This window comes from Galleria mellonella, unplaced genomic scaffold, assembly GCF_026898425.1.
Source record: "Galleria mellonella isolate WM207_F2 unplaced genomic scaffold, CSIRO_AGI_GalMel_v1 utg21, whole genome shotgun sequence".
Lineage (NCBI taxonomy): Eukaryota > Metazoa > Arthropoda > Insecta > Lepidoptera > Pyralidae > Galleria > Galleria mellonella.
Genome location: NW_026442037.1, coordinates 2,206,626 through 2,221,588, shown reverse-complemented (window position 1 = coordinate 2,221,588; position 14,963 = coordinate 2,206,626). Strand labels below are relative to the sequence as shown.

Sequence of the window (14,963 nt, the reverse complement as noted above, 5' to 3'; positions counted from 1 at the left end):
GAGAGACAGAGAGAGACAGAGAGAGACAGAGAGAGACAGAGAGACAGAGAGACAGACAGAGACAGACAGAGAGACAGAGAGACAGAGAGAGAGAGAGACAGAGAGACAGAGAGACAGAGAGACAGAGAGACAGAGAGACAGAGAGACAGAGAGACAGAGAGACAGAGAGACAGAGAGACAGAGAGACAGAGAGACAGAGAGACAGAGAGACAGAGAGACAGAGAGAGAGACAGACAGAGAGACAGAGAGACAGAGAGACAGAGAGACAGAGAGACAGAGAGAGAGAGAGACAGAGAGAGAGAGAGACAGAGAGACAGAGAGAGAGAGAGACAGAGAGACAGAGAGACAGAGAGACAGAGAGACAGAGAGAGAGAGAGACAGAGAGAGAGAGAGACAGAGAGACAGAGAGACAGAGAGACAGAGAGACAGAGAGACAGAGAGACAGAGAGACAGAGAGACAGAGAGACAGAGAGACAGAGAGACAGAGAGACAGAGAGACAGAGAGACAGAGAGACAGAGAGACAGAGAGACAGAGAGACAGAGAGACAGAGAGACAGAGAGACAGAGAGACAGAGAGACAGAGAGACAGAGAGACAGAGAGACAGAGAGACAGAGAGACAGAGAGACAGAGAGACAGACACAGAGAGACAGAGAGACAGAGAGACACAGAGACAGAGAGACAGAGAGACAGAGAGACAGAGAGACAGAGAGACAGAGAGACAGAGAGAGAGAGAGACAGAGAGACAGAGAGACAGAGAGACAGAGAGACAGAGAGACAGAGAGACAGAGAGACAGAGAGACAGAGAGACAGAGAGACAGAGAGACAGAGACAGAGACAGAGAGACAGAGAGAGACAGAGAGACAGAGAGACAGAGAGACAGAGAGACAGAGACAGAGAGACAGAGACAGATGTAAATTATATTTTCTTCAAAATAGTTGATATAATTATAATGTGAAAAGGGACCTAAATAGTGATAAAATCATATTATTAAAAGTTTTGTAATCTTCAAGAGTTCCGAATGCCGTCTTTTCGGCTCGCTTAGCTCAACAGCTCGCGCTCAATTCACAGTAGCTCATGACTAAGAATCACGAATTGATAACCGAAACTAGTCGAGCTATTCTAAAGTAAGAATCATTTAAGATACATAAAAAGGAAACGTAATGAATCTATAAACATATAGACATTGTGAAAAAAAAGAGAAAAAGAAATAAATGAGCTTTATTATTATAGTATGTGGAGGTTCTCATTTCGATTTTTTTTTATGTTTGATACAATCTTTATTACTTTTTTATGCCAAACACAAAAAAAAACACTCGGGTGTCAACAAGACACTTATATGAACAAAAAATGTTTACAAACAATACCAAACAAAATGTTCAGGAAAATTAAATGGAAATTATATATTTCTTCATAATATTATTTTTTACTTCATATATTATTTATCTGGTGAAACCATATTGGGTACTTATATTATCATTTGCTGTCATTTACGCGTTATACACTCAAATTTCTTTGATATTTTAAATTAAGGTATGTCTTCCAAAACACTTCTTTGAATTTGCCTTATTGAGTTTTGTGATGTAGCAGTTAAATACTTTGCCTCACCTTCCGAGGGTGACGAGTTCATCATCATATCAGCTAGCAACTGTCCTCTGCTAAATATAGGCCTCCCCCATAACGGGGGTTTTGCCAATAGTTACCACACTTCGCAAACGAATTGGCAACCGCAGTTGATATTTGGTGATGTTTAAGAGGAACAATGCCGCCTATCCCTCGACCATTAAGTTTCTTAAATCTCCTCTCAAACCCACGGGAAAGAAAGAGGTGGCCTATTCTATACCAGGACCACACGGCAACACAGTCACGAGTTCGCCACCCAAAAACTCAGACCTATGTTTTTTATGCAACTTGGAATGGGAAACAAGCTGACGGCTCACCTGATGGAAAATGGTAACTATCACCAATAGAAATTAGTTTATGTATTTAATGTAATCTAACAAATTATTAAATATTTTATAAAAATATTGCTTTCTTTCTTTCTTATCATCCAAATAACTTTTCACCATGCATAATTCATAAAATAGGCATAAACGGTATCGCAGGTATATATGATTGATAGATAGATGTATAAAAAGGCACGCAGTCAGGCTTGAGTTCGCGTCATAGTCGCTCGTGACTAAGAACCACGGATTGATTCAGAAACTAGTCGAATTCTTTCGATCTAATTGCACATAAGTTAAACCGGCTATTATTAAATTCAAATAAATAAAATGTTAATTCATTTACATTTCTTTGAATTAATTTATTAAATTCATTATTTAATCATTCTTTATCATCATTAACTAATTCTTGTACCTTTATTAATAAATTTCTTACTTCAACTACAAGTTCATGTGCCCCCCCCTCCCCCACTTTGTTTTAATCCGCGAATCAAATATCGCAACACCTGGCTCTAATGTAGTTATTACACCATAGACGTAGTATAACGTACCTCATGTACTGTGTTTACACAAATGTACTCTTAATAAACCGTGCAATATAAACACTCGTGCTATCCGCACGGATATTGTGAGGAATAGTTCAAAATGGTGCACGTGACATGTATTTTTGCATTAGTGTTTGTTCTAGTAGCAAATTGTGTTAGCTCGGATGTCCAATACAAGGTTAGTAGCTGTCAATTTCTTTTCCACTTTCCACCATAATCGAGTTTTTTTTTTTCCTTTCTTTATTCTTTATTGTGCACAAACAGTGATAGGAGTAATGTACAAAGGCGAGCTTATCTCTAATAAAAAGATTTACTAGATGAAATCTCTTATGTGAAATAAATATTATTAAGAAAAAACACTTTTTTTTAATGGGTAATAATGGAATGGCAACCCCGCCCGCGCTATCGGTATACGCTGACGGGACACCAGTGAGGAATGATAGGTGACGATGAAAGCAGAGATTTTTTTACATTTAACAAAATTTTCCAAATCTCTTTAGATTGACAATCAAAATATCTGTCATCATCATCATCATATCAGCCTTTAACTATCCACTGCTGAACATAAAACTCCACTTTGAGGGCTTATGCCAGTAGTCGCCACGCTTGGCAGGCGGATTGGGAATAGCAGTTAGGGTTTAGAAATGTTTTAAACGGGACGCTACTACCCATCCCTTGGCCTCCCTTAGTCGCCTCTTATGACACCACGGTAAAGGAAGGGGTGGCTCATTCTATGCCGGGACTACACAGCTTACGCAATTAATCTATATACAGGATTATATATGAAAATTACGTCGAATTACTAACAATTCCTTCCCCTCTCCCTGAGACAATAGTACCCAAGCAAACGACCTTTGTACAAAGTCTTCTGTTAATTTTATTTTATATTCAACGTTGTTCCTCTCGGTCGTCTAATATCTACAATATAATTATTATTATTACAGAGTGCAAATATTATATGTCATATATTATTATATGTAAGTTTCACGCTTATTTATTTAAATAATCAGAATGTCTAAATGACTGTGTTGACAAAGAACACGCCTCTGTAATCGAGGACAAAAGTGTATAGAAATGAACAAGCGTGATGAATCTCCAATCACACGCTTCTGAACTACAGTCACAAATACATACGAGCTATTTATCATTGAATAGGCAGTTAGCATAATGGACATATTACATCCTTGTAGCATAGGATATATTTAAAAATATTTTAAAACAAGTAACCAAGTTTTGGTTTCGTACGACTTTTTAGAATAAAATACAGCTCTTGTTTTTGTCTATTATTGATAATGCAATATTGTAATATTGGTAAAGAATTTTTAAAATTGATTAATTACATATTTTTTTGAGTTTATCCATTCGCATCATTCGTTAACTATCGATTGCTGAACATAGGCCTCTCACATAAGGGGAGAGTTTTACTAAAAGTTTTACTAGTTGTCTTTGTTTGGATGATAATGGAATGGTAACCCCACCTGCGCTAACGGAATACACTGGCGAGATACCGGTGAGGAATGATAGGTGAAAATGAAAAGGCAGGTCAGTTGGCCCATCGTGATGAATGCATCTGAAATTCAGCACGACGGTTTCCAGGGGGTTCACGTGGAAGTCGACCTAACATTGCTAGCAATGGGATTGGTAGTCCGCATTGCTGATAATCCCTCCCCCACCCCTAGTTTTATTAATAGTAGCCGGGTTGTTTTAAGAGAAACTCTGCTACCCATCCCTCAAGCGTTACGTTTTCATAATCACCTCTTGCGATACCCAGGGGAATAGAAAGGGTGACCCATTCTATGTCGGGACCTCACAACAATTTATATAAATATATGCAGATTTATATTACAATAAATTTATATAGAAATAAAAAAATCTAATAATTTTTATTCATAATATTAATTTAGATGACTCGCCTCACCTCGACTAGATGAGCGTCTGGGGTGTTTTTCTCTAGAAAACTGTTCGATTCTAGAATAAGGGCATACGGGTATGCGATCCCGGCCTCCCGAGCCGCTGCAGTGTCCCAGTCCTTTCCGCAACTGCAGTGTCTCCCCCCCCCCCCCTTTCCTTTCCCACATAAGTCCCTTATTCCTCTCATTTACCAATTTTCTTTACGCATTTCCAACCCTTCCTTTTTTCCTCAATCCTTTCCTCCATACCGTAGCTAGCGGAAACCACCAACAAATGCATTCCCAAAGAGGGTTGACATCAGGCAGGTGGCCGGTCGTAAAACTAAAAACCAAATCTTTTTGTAATCTGGATAACATCGTATTACGCCGACCCCAAATGATTGGGATAATGGTAGGAAGATGATGATTATTTTAAATGACTATGTATTTGATATGGTGAGACCATAAAAACAAAGAATCGTAAATAAAGTTAAAGAAAAAATATATTATGCTGACATATTTTAATCTATTAATTTTAATTATGCTTATTCTATCTGCCTACCTTGCACGAATTTTGGCGTGAAGGATATAGAAACAAAAATAGCGTATCGCACACCTGTTTGAGGTCATACTACTTGAAGTGGAGCGGTGAAAGTTGTCGCATACGTTATCCTAAGTACTGGTATTACTTGTATTGATCAGAACCTGATAACGGATTTGTTTTTATTTAGTAGCCTTGGTATGCCAATATCGAGTACCTTCAGAGGGGGAGGAGAAGGGATTGTTAGTACTGGAGATTGAGAATCCCATTGCTAGCAATATACCGAACCAGGTCGACTTCCTCGCGGTTCCCCCTGGAAAATATCATGGTTAATTCCTGATGAATTCATCATGATGGGCTAACTGGCCTGTTTTCATCCTCATCGATCACCCTTCACTAGTGCCCCGCCAGCGTATCTCGTTAGCGCAGGCGGGGTTACTATTCCATTTTCTACCAATAAAATAAGTACCTTCAGAGGGGGTGGGGGGGGAGAGATTGTTAGTGATGTGGACTATTAGGCCCATTATTAGCAATATACCCAGTCAGGTCGATCTCCATTTGATCTGAAGGAATGTATATGTGACGTCTGGTTTCAGCATAGAATGGGCCACCCCTTCCTTTCCCGTTGGAAAGTTTGATGCTTTATGTACTGTCATATTAGATAGTTCTTTTGGGCACGGTAGGATAAAACTCACTTGAAGTGAAATGAAAATTAACTTCAATTGAGTATATTTTAAAAGTGTTTAAAGGGAATAAATGTAATCAGAGCATCCTTTGACCATCAGGGAGACTTTGTACAAAAGTCGTTTGCTTGGGTACCTCTGTCCAATTCGTGTTTTTACCGTGAAGCAGTTATGTTTGCATGGCTGTGTTTCAGTTTCAAGGGTGGGATATGGCAGTGAATTTACAGGGTACAGAGGAATAACACCTGAGTCCTCAGGAATGGCAACGCTTGGCGGGTATCACGGGCGAAACAGTATACTCTGTTATGTCCATGGTACTGATCATGTCTATAGGCGAAGGTTACCACTTTCCATCAGGTGGGCCGTCAGCTTGTTTGCCATTATAAGTTGTATAAAAAAAAATTACTAGATATACCTTTTTTGATTCCAGCCATATTTGTCAGTGTACTATGAGAGCAAATGTCCAGATAGCAGAGCGTTTATACTTCAGCAACTTCAGCCAGCGTTAAAATTGCTGCATAAACATATCAAACTCAATTTCATACCATTCGGAAAGGCAAGGGTAAGTGCATACTTCAAATATAACAAGCAAATAAGCTGAATTTCTAAGGAAAATATTTCTTTAGATATGTTAGTACAGAATCTCTACAGTTTTTTTGCTATTTACAAATAAATAAATACCACTGGAGCTATTTATATATTTCCATCACTTAGTGACAGATGGATTAGTCCCAAACTAAGCGGAATTATTATTATCTAGAATAGGATAGAACAGGATAGAATAGAATAGGATAGAGTAATAGGATAGAGTAGGATAGAATAGAATAGAATAAAATAGAAGTACTTTTGTAAAATATACTTGTTTTCAAGCTATTTTTAAATGTTATTTTTTATAATTTGTGATTTACTGCTAGGTTCGGAATCTTGTTATTTGCTGAGAAGAACCTGCAAGAAACTCAACAGTTACACTTTTCATATTATTATGTGCTTAAAAGATAATTTTACATTTGTTTAAGTACTGTGACTATAATTAGAAGTAAATTCTATTTATAAATATTATTAAATAGGAAATAAACAGCAGTATCTATCTAGGATATATGTTGTTTACTTACATGACTTGTCTCGAAGAAATTATAATTCAACGGTTCAGTCGACCAATATCAGTTCCTGCAAATTGGCATATAAATACATTTCGTCGACAATAAAAGTCGATTGGTTGGGTACCTCTGTCCCATTCGTATTTTAACCGTGAAGCAGTTGTATTTGCATGGCTGTGTTTCGGTTTGAAGGGTGGGATATGGCGTGAATTTACAGGGTACAGAGAAATAACATCAGAGTCCTCAGGAATGGCAACGCATGGGGGGTATCATGGGCGAAACAGTATACTCTTTATTTCCATGGTACTGCTCATGTCTATAGGCGACGGTTACCACTTTCCATCAGGTGGGCCGTCAGCTTGTTTGCCATTCTAAGTTGTATAAAAAAATTCTTGATAACCTTATTATATTATCTGTCTTTCATATGGATTTTTTTTAATTTTTGAAAAATAAAAAATATTTATTGAGTACTTTACATAGAGTAATATACACTAAAAATTAAACCTACAGTAATAACAAAAAGAAATTTAATTAATTCACTAAAGTATAGAATTGAGAGTATATAAATTAATCCTAGTAAGTTTCAACATTTCTATTTTCTCTAGGATATAAATTACTCATACCTATATATATGAAATATTCCGTCGTGTGGTCCCATCATAGAAATTACCACCCCGTTCTTTACTGTGGGTGTCGTAAGAGGCGACTAAGGAAGCTCAATGATCGAAGGATGAACAGCAGTATCCCACTTAAAATAATTACCAAAACCTAACTGCGGTTGCCAACCTGCCTGCCAAGCGTGGCAACTTTGACTTTGTGCCCCACTGGGGGCAGTCTATGTTTAACAGTGACGATGACAATAATCTTATGGAATCTCATGTTTCAGAGTGTTAATAATGGACACGGATTCGAATGTCAACACGGTCCTGCTGAGTGTCTCGGGAACATAGTGCAGGAGTGCGCTTTGGACCTCATGACGGGCCGCACCGACCTTGAGAAAACTGCATACGTCGCTTGTGAAATGCGAACTCTAGCGGGAGCTCAGGGAAACCTTGAGGTAATATCTGTCTATGGATGTTGGTGGATGCGAATAGCCTATGACCAGTAAATAATAGATATAGCATAAAATGATGATGATTTAGATACATTAGATAGATTAGATTTTTATGATAAATCCTTTACTGTGAAAGCTGTTCACTTATGGAATAGTCTACTAACGAAATATACAATAGATATTTGCCTAGTTTTAAAACAAAAGGAACTCCTATGTGAGCAAGTATTCGTAATTTGTAGCACTGATTAACATATTTATCATTTTATTTTTTCCATTTTTGTAACTATCCATTGATTGTTTGTTTAAGTAATAAAAAAAATAAACTCAAAGATGTGAGCAAGTTGTCATATTCGTAATTTGTGTCTGATTAACATAATTACATTTTATTTTTTTTATTTTTGTAACTACTCGATTGTTTGTTTATAATGGAAAAAACTCAAAGACTAGAATCTAGACATGCGACGTCGGGCCGGATCCCTACTAATATATCTGTAGTGTTAGTATATTATATATGTATGTATAATTCAAGAAATAGTGGAATGTTTGCTTTCTACCTCGTACTCCGGTAACACTCAGTGAAAACTGGGAAAGTCGAATGTTATGTACTTACATACCACAACAGCAATGGTCGACTTTAATAATCCTGATCTACTTCTATATTATTTTTTTTATACAACTTAGAATGGCAAACAAGCTGACGGCCCACCTGATGGAAAGTGGTAAACGTCGCCTATAGACATGAGCAGTACCATGGACTTAACAGAGTATACTGTTCCATCCATGATACGCCCCATGCGTTGCCATTCCTGAGGACCCAGGTGTTATTCCTCTGTACCCTGTAAATTCACGCCATATCCCACCCTTTAAACCGAAACACAGCCACGCAAACAACTGCTTCACGGTAGAAACACGAATGTGACAGAGGTACACAAGCAATCGACTTTTGTACAAAGTCTCCCTCTGGTAAAGTATCTGTCTACCTATTTATGTTATCAATGTATTTACTTGAGATGCTTTCAGAATCCGTTTAAAAGTCACAGTTGTGCTTAATTTATTTTACAATTTTATTGCACATTTTTCCAGTGTGTGGAAAAAGCCCATTTGCCTGCCAACCTGGTGAACGAGTGCCTCTCATCAGGCAGGGGGACATCTCTACAGCTTCATTCCGAATACCTCACCAAAATAGTGAGACCTCAGTTCGTTCCTACAGTCACCATCGATGGAGTGAGTAATGTTTGTTTACATTAACTTGCAATAATTTTGAGATCATAAGCTTCATCTAATTCCACAATTAAGCTTATTCCACAGCCTAAAATACCCAAGTATATAAAGGAGAGGGGAAAGAGATTGTTTGTAATAGAGACTGAGAATCCCATTGCTAGCAATATACCCAACAACCAGGTCGACCTCCTCCCGGTTCTCCCTGGAAACTATCATGGTTAATTCCTGATGAATTCATCATGATGGGCTAACTGGCCTGTTTTCATTCTCATCTATCACCCTTCACTGGTGATCAGTCAGCGTATCCCGTTAGTGCAGGTGGGATTGCCATACCATTTTCACCCATCAAAAAAAACTATATAAAGGAATTGTCTGTAGGTCTAGCAACAGGTAGAATCAGTTTGTAACAGTCCCCCCCCCTACAGATTTTTTTGAAAAAAGAAAGGTTATTAACCTTTTAAAAACCCTAAACACATAATTAGATCATTATTGTGAACACTCGATCATTTGACCAAATTAATAAATGTGTGATCGTCTAGTAATGTAGGACCCGTTGTGTGTGTAATAACCAAGAGGTTCTTTAATTGGTATATGACAGGAGTTAATAATGAAGATGATTGATATCATTAAGGATTAAGAGTATTTAATGAGTTATACTCATTTTAATGGAACTAGAAGTTATGTTAATTTAATATTGAATTACAAAATAATTGTAAAATATAAATAGAGGAGTGGTAGAACCCCCCACACGCCCAGACCAGTGGAAGACTTTCCAACTATCTATAACTCTTCCTCCTGAGAAGACAGGGGTTTTGGAGAAGCATAATGCACTGGGTAAGGTAGGGAAGTAAAGAGTATTCTCAGTTCCAAACCAAAACAAAAGTACATTAGTACATCAACATTACAATGGCTCCACCAACCCCACAATGCTTCCAGTAGAAAAGTAGTTGTTTTGCCAATGGCAAGGAATCGAAACTGAAGTCCCAGGATCACTCAGACACGAGAGTTTACTTTGGATGCAACCCCTTTCGGTCCTATAAGGTGACATTAAGAGATCAACCCGTAGATACAGCACGTAGTCGAAACTGAAGTCCCAGCATCACTCGAGTCACGAGCTTACTTATGGGGGTTTCCCTTCGGCTCAAATGTGACAATGGAGATCAAACTGTGGAGACAGCCCGAGACGTGACTGAAATCACGAGATCACTCAGACACCAGAACTTATGGGAGATGCTCCGTTTCGGCTCTATAATGTGACATTAGAGATCAACCTGTGGAGACAGCCCGATTAATATGTAAAATAGTGTGATAGGGTTTACCTTCCACACCGTAAGATTGGCAAAGCCAATATAATGTTGATAGCTGCTATATGTAAACATAGCATATTTAATTTTGTATAATTTACTTAATACCAAGAATACTCGAGGATTAAGATAGGTTTTGTGAATGTTGAGTAGGCCGGAGCCAAGTATGAGTAAATCAACCCGTAGGAAGAGAGCTACTAAGAGTGTTTGTTGAATAGGCCGTAGCCAGGTATGAGTAGGTCAACCCGTAGGAAGAGAGCTACTAAGAGTTTGTTGATTAGGCCGTAGCTAGGTATGAGTCAACCCGTAGGAAGAGAGCTACTAAGAGAGTTTGTTGAACAGGCCGTAGCCAGGTATGAGTAGGTCAACCCGTAGGAAGAGAGCTACTAAGAGAGTTTGTTGAACAGGCCGTAGCCAGGTATGAGTAGGTCAACCCGTAGGAAGAGAGCTACTAAGAGTGTTCAGTAGGCCGAAGCCAAATTTTAATAAGAATGTATTTGTAATGTATTTGTATTTAATGTAGTATTTAAATAAATGTTACGTTAAAGATGGCTAAGTGAATAGTATACCGTAATAATGTTTTAAGTCTGCCTATTCAGATAATGATATTTTAAATAAATTAATCTACCTAGTAGTCAAGTAACAAATGAATACCACACAACTAATTAGAAACGGTTAAATTAGTATTTAAGATGCAGTGGTTAGATAAATTTACGTGCTAAAGTTTGCTTAGAATTCAGCTTATTTGGATAATGAACTGAAGGTGTCTAAGTAAAGAGATGTCAAGTCTACCTAATATTATAATAAACGCATAAATATAATGACCAAATAGAAAATAAATGAAATCCGTTTATGTAAACTCCGTATCTAGATAAATGATTCGTTAAAGTTGGTTTCGCGATCTATACAAATAATAAGAAAGTAATAAACCCAAAAACAACGTTTTAGTACTTTTGTCTGTACGTCTGTGCACGATAATCTTAGAAATGGCTTAACAGATTTAAACGCGACTTCACTAGTGCATTGCGGCTTACTTTACCAGACATTTAGCGCTTGTTTCATTTCAATCGGTTCATAAATAAAAGTTATATGAATCTAAATAATGGTGTACGAAATGCTATAAATTTACCGATCAGTTTATATAGCCTAAAGTTCATGAGGGTATTGGGTACATAATTAACAATTTCTATATACGAGTACTCATTTTGGGAATGATATACGAAACTACATAACTAGAGGCGGGCAATGCCGCGGGAACGACTAGTGGTTAAATAATAGTAGTTATAATCAGCTTAATGGATAATGTAAAAGATGGTAAATATAAAAATCTTCAATATCTAAGACTATCAATATCTAAATTTTAATTAAATAACTTACTGAAATAGGCTTATCGAAGGAGTATTATATTATTGATTGAATAAAATGTCATTTAAATGTATCATTTAAAACCGACTAAGCATTTTAAACAAATAACCAAACATTGAAACTAATTCACTTAATTAAATTATTAGAAATGCTAATTCAATGTTATGCATTCGAGACCTATCCTTACATTACGTTAAAATAAATCTAACCAAAAAGGACTGAACCAGACGTATAACAAAATATAACGCGAATTGTAAATAAACGATAATAGTATAGAGTCAATGAGCACGTTTTATAAAATATTCAAAGATAATGTTACGATTATTTATTTTAAGTAGTCGGGTACTATAACAACAAATGATTTCGAGGGTTGTAGTGTATTAAAGAATGTTACGGATCGCTAATGGGTCCCTATACTATACTCTGACGTTGAACCAGACTCAGAACAACGCATCTGTATGACAATAAGCCACTATATAAAGCAGCAATCGTCCCACAGATGGATTAAAGGAGTTTTGATTTTGGAGTATTACGAATCGTTTCTAATATTAAAGCAACACGTTAAACCAAATTATGAAATAAGAAATTTAATACACATATGCACATGAATATTAAATTGGCATAAAATTAGAATAGAGTAAACTTAGATGATGAAATAGACAACTTATAGGTACACACATGCACATAAAATCGCATTGCTGAAGTAAAATTAATTAGTTAAAGCAAATGCTGAAAGAATAAATAGATGCTGAAAATGATATTATTAGTCATACAATTAATAATTATGTGGGTTACATAAAGCATTATTGATTGCGTATTATCTGCTTCCTCCATTTTTGTGAACTTTATTCCTTTGATCAATTTAAGTTTTAATTTCTTAAATGTTCTCCTACGCTAGCTGAAATCCCTAGCAAAACCCTAGCTAGTCCTAAATTATTTAGCAAAATCTATTAATATTTAACTACCTTCTGAATTTATTATTTCTAAAACTATACCTAGCTATTTGCTAAACCTAATGATGAAAGTTCTTTTCAGTTCCAATAATCTTTGCTAGCTGAAAACCCTATTAAAACCCTAGCTATTCCTATATCTAATGTAAAATTGAATTTAAATTATTAAACTTAAATTTTGGTAAAAATGAATCTAAAATACTCTAAGCTGATTGAATCCTATTCTAAATATTCTAAAAACACGAGGAAATAATATGGATTAGTACAGTCAAGAAAACGGAACAGACTCACTGGATTACGCCAACCTCGAACCTGCTACACGCCAGTCAGGTACCAGCAATCAGGAACCCGCAACACATCAAACAGGAAACACTCGCGATTTACTTCCGAATTTAATAAAATTTAACACAATAGAATTTAAAATAAATGAACCAAGCGAATCGGGCAGAGCCTTGACCAGCACGGAGGGAAGCCTTCTTTACGGACCCAATGAGTGTTCTTCCAATTTTTGCAGCTAGCGCGCCGAATGAGAAAAGAGCTGAGCCCCTCCATTCAGGCTCTTTTATAGGGTCCCCCTCGTCATTCCTTCGTCACTCTCTCCTTCCTTCATTTTTCCCTCCAATATCCCAAAACTTCATTCAATTCATTCCTATTGGTTATCCCCAATTTAGGTTACCTATGTGCTTTGTTCCTATTGGCTCGCGCCAAATACCACGCTTTTTCATCATACAAATACCTTCATAATTTATAAATGTATTATTCCTAAACAAAATCATTCAGAATCAAAACATATACTAATATCATAGTTTTATCAAATTTATTAAATATGTAATATAAATTTTAATCTACGATAGCGTTCATTATTATTGAACCAGATAGACATGCAATCGTACCCTTTCTTTCATTACTTTACCTAGTCAGGAGATAAATTTAAATTCTTCCCGCCTACGTACATAAAATATCATTCAATTCACAGTTTATCTGTGGTAGTAAACTTAGTGTCTGATTAAGTAGATTTTTCTTTTTAAAGCTAATTAAGTAATTATATTTTCACAATAATGCTTTCTTATTTTATTGCTATTTTTTTTTTATCATAAAATAATAACTTATAATCAACGAATTTCTATTAATTTATATATGCGAAGCGCCCTCTTCACGTAAAAATTTAGAATATGTTTCCAACTTCCTACTCTTCTGTAAAATATGACAGAGAAATAATTAATATTAAGTCCTTATTGTATGCGTATAAGTTCACTAAATCCTACTCAAAATTTATTAAATATTATAATTTATAAATTTTGTAACATATATGATTTTCATATGAAAATAGTAGTTTTATTTATTCAGATCCATTATGACGTACGATGTTTTTTATACCACTGAAGTGGCAGACAAGCATACGGCCCAGCTGATGGCAAGTGGTTACCGTAGTCATTTTGAACATCGATTTAACAATGCATCAATACCAACCATCATAAATTAATATTAAATTGACATTCATATAGTATTAATTTTGTTAGATCGTTTCCCTAGCTTTACATTTTTCTGTAAACATTAAAATATTAATTTATTATTTAAATTTCTTGCAAGTTCAACACTTCTCCGCAAGATGGCGTTAAATGTATTTTTACACATATGGCGAACCGTTACATGCTAGACCTACAGACAATTTATTTACATACTCGGTTATTTTAGACTATGGAATGAGCTCCCTGCCGAGGTTTTTCCTGGAGACTTCAGTTTGAGGTTCTTCAAAAAGGCTCTATTAAGGTGTCTTTAGGGTCGACAACATAACACCCCTAGTGTTGCAGGCGGTTATAAGCTACAGCGACGGTTTACCATCAGACTGGCTGTATGCTTGTCACCTTTGTGATTTAAGAAAAATCTCTCTCTTTGTCTATCTACGTTACTTGTTCTGGTTCTGAAGACTTCAATTCTACATTTTAAATAACGTTTTATAATTCTTATTTTGAGTTTCCTTTATTTTACAGATTTTTAATCAACAAATACAGGACTCTTCACAAGAAGACCTCATCGGTACGCTGTGTTCGATACTTAAAGAGACGAAGGAATGCGCCCAATATTACAACTCCATTGCAATGAAATTTATACTTTGAAATTAAAGTTTTAATTTTTTTTTATGTATTTATTATTCATTTATGAATTTACAGGATACAGAGGAATAACACCTGAATCCTTAAGAATGGCAAGGCATGGAGGTATTATGTGCGAAACAGTATATTCTGTTATGTCCATGGTACTGCTCATATTTATAGGCGACGGTTATTTTTTTTTTTTTTGATGAGTGAAAATGGTATGGTAACCCCGCCTGCGCTAACGGGATACGCTGGCGGAGCACCAGTGAAGGGTAAT

General features: G+C 36.2%; 1 protein-coding gene across 1 annotated transcript; it reads left to right on the top strand.

Moving 5' to 3' along the window:
• Positions 1-2,148: 2,148 nt before the first annotated feature.
• Positions 2,149-14,730, top strand: LOC128200568 (GILT-like protein 1). Its single transcript, XM_052894403.1, has 5 exons — positions 2,149-2,664; positions 6,030-6,161; positions 7,583-7,753; positions 8,834-8,974; positions 14,582-14,730. The coding sequence occupies exons 1-5, from the start codon at positions 2,587-2,589 to the stop codon at positions 14,705-14,707; spliced, it is 648 nt and encodes a 215-aa protein (XP_052750363.1). The 5' UTR covers positions 2,149-2,586; the 3' UTR covers positions 14,708-14,730.
• Positions 14,731-14,963: the final 233 nt, after the last annotated feature.

What these genes read in the sequence shown, in the direction of transcription:
- LOC128200568 (XM_052894403.1), top strand. Translation starts at nt 2,587, where the DNA reads ATGGTGCACGTGACATGTATTTTTGCATTAGTGTTTGTTCTAGTAGCA. An exon ending in TACCATTCGGAAAGGCAAGG is followed by an intron (nt 6,162 to 7,582) that starts GTAAGTGCATAC and finishes CTCATGTTTCAG; the next exon opens with AGTGTTAATAATGGACACGG. An exon ending in CTACAGTCACCATCGATGGA is followed by an intron (nt 8,975 to 14,581) that starts GTGAGTAATGTT and finishes TTTATTTTACAG; the next exon opens with ATTTTTAATCAACAAATACA.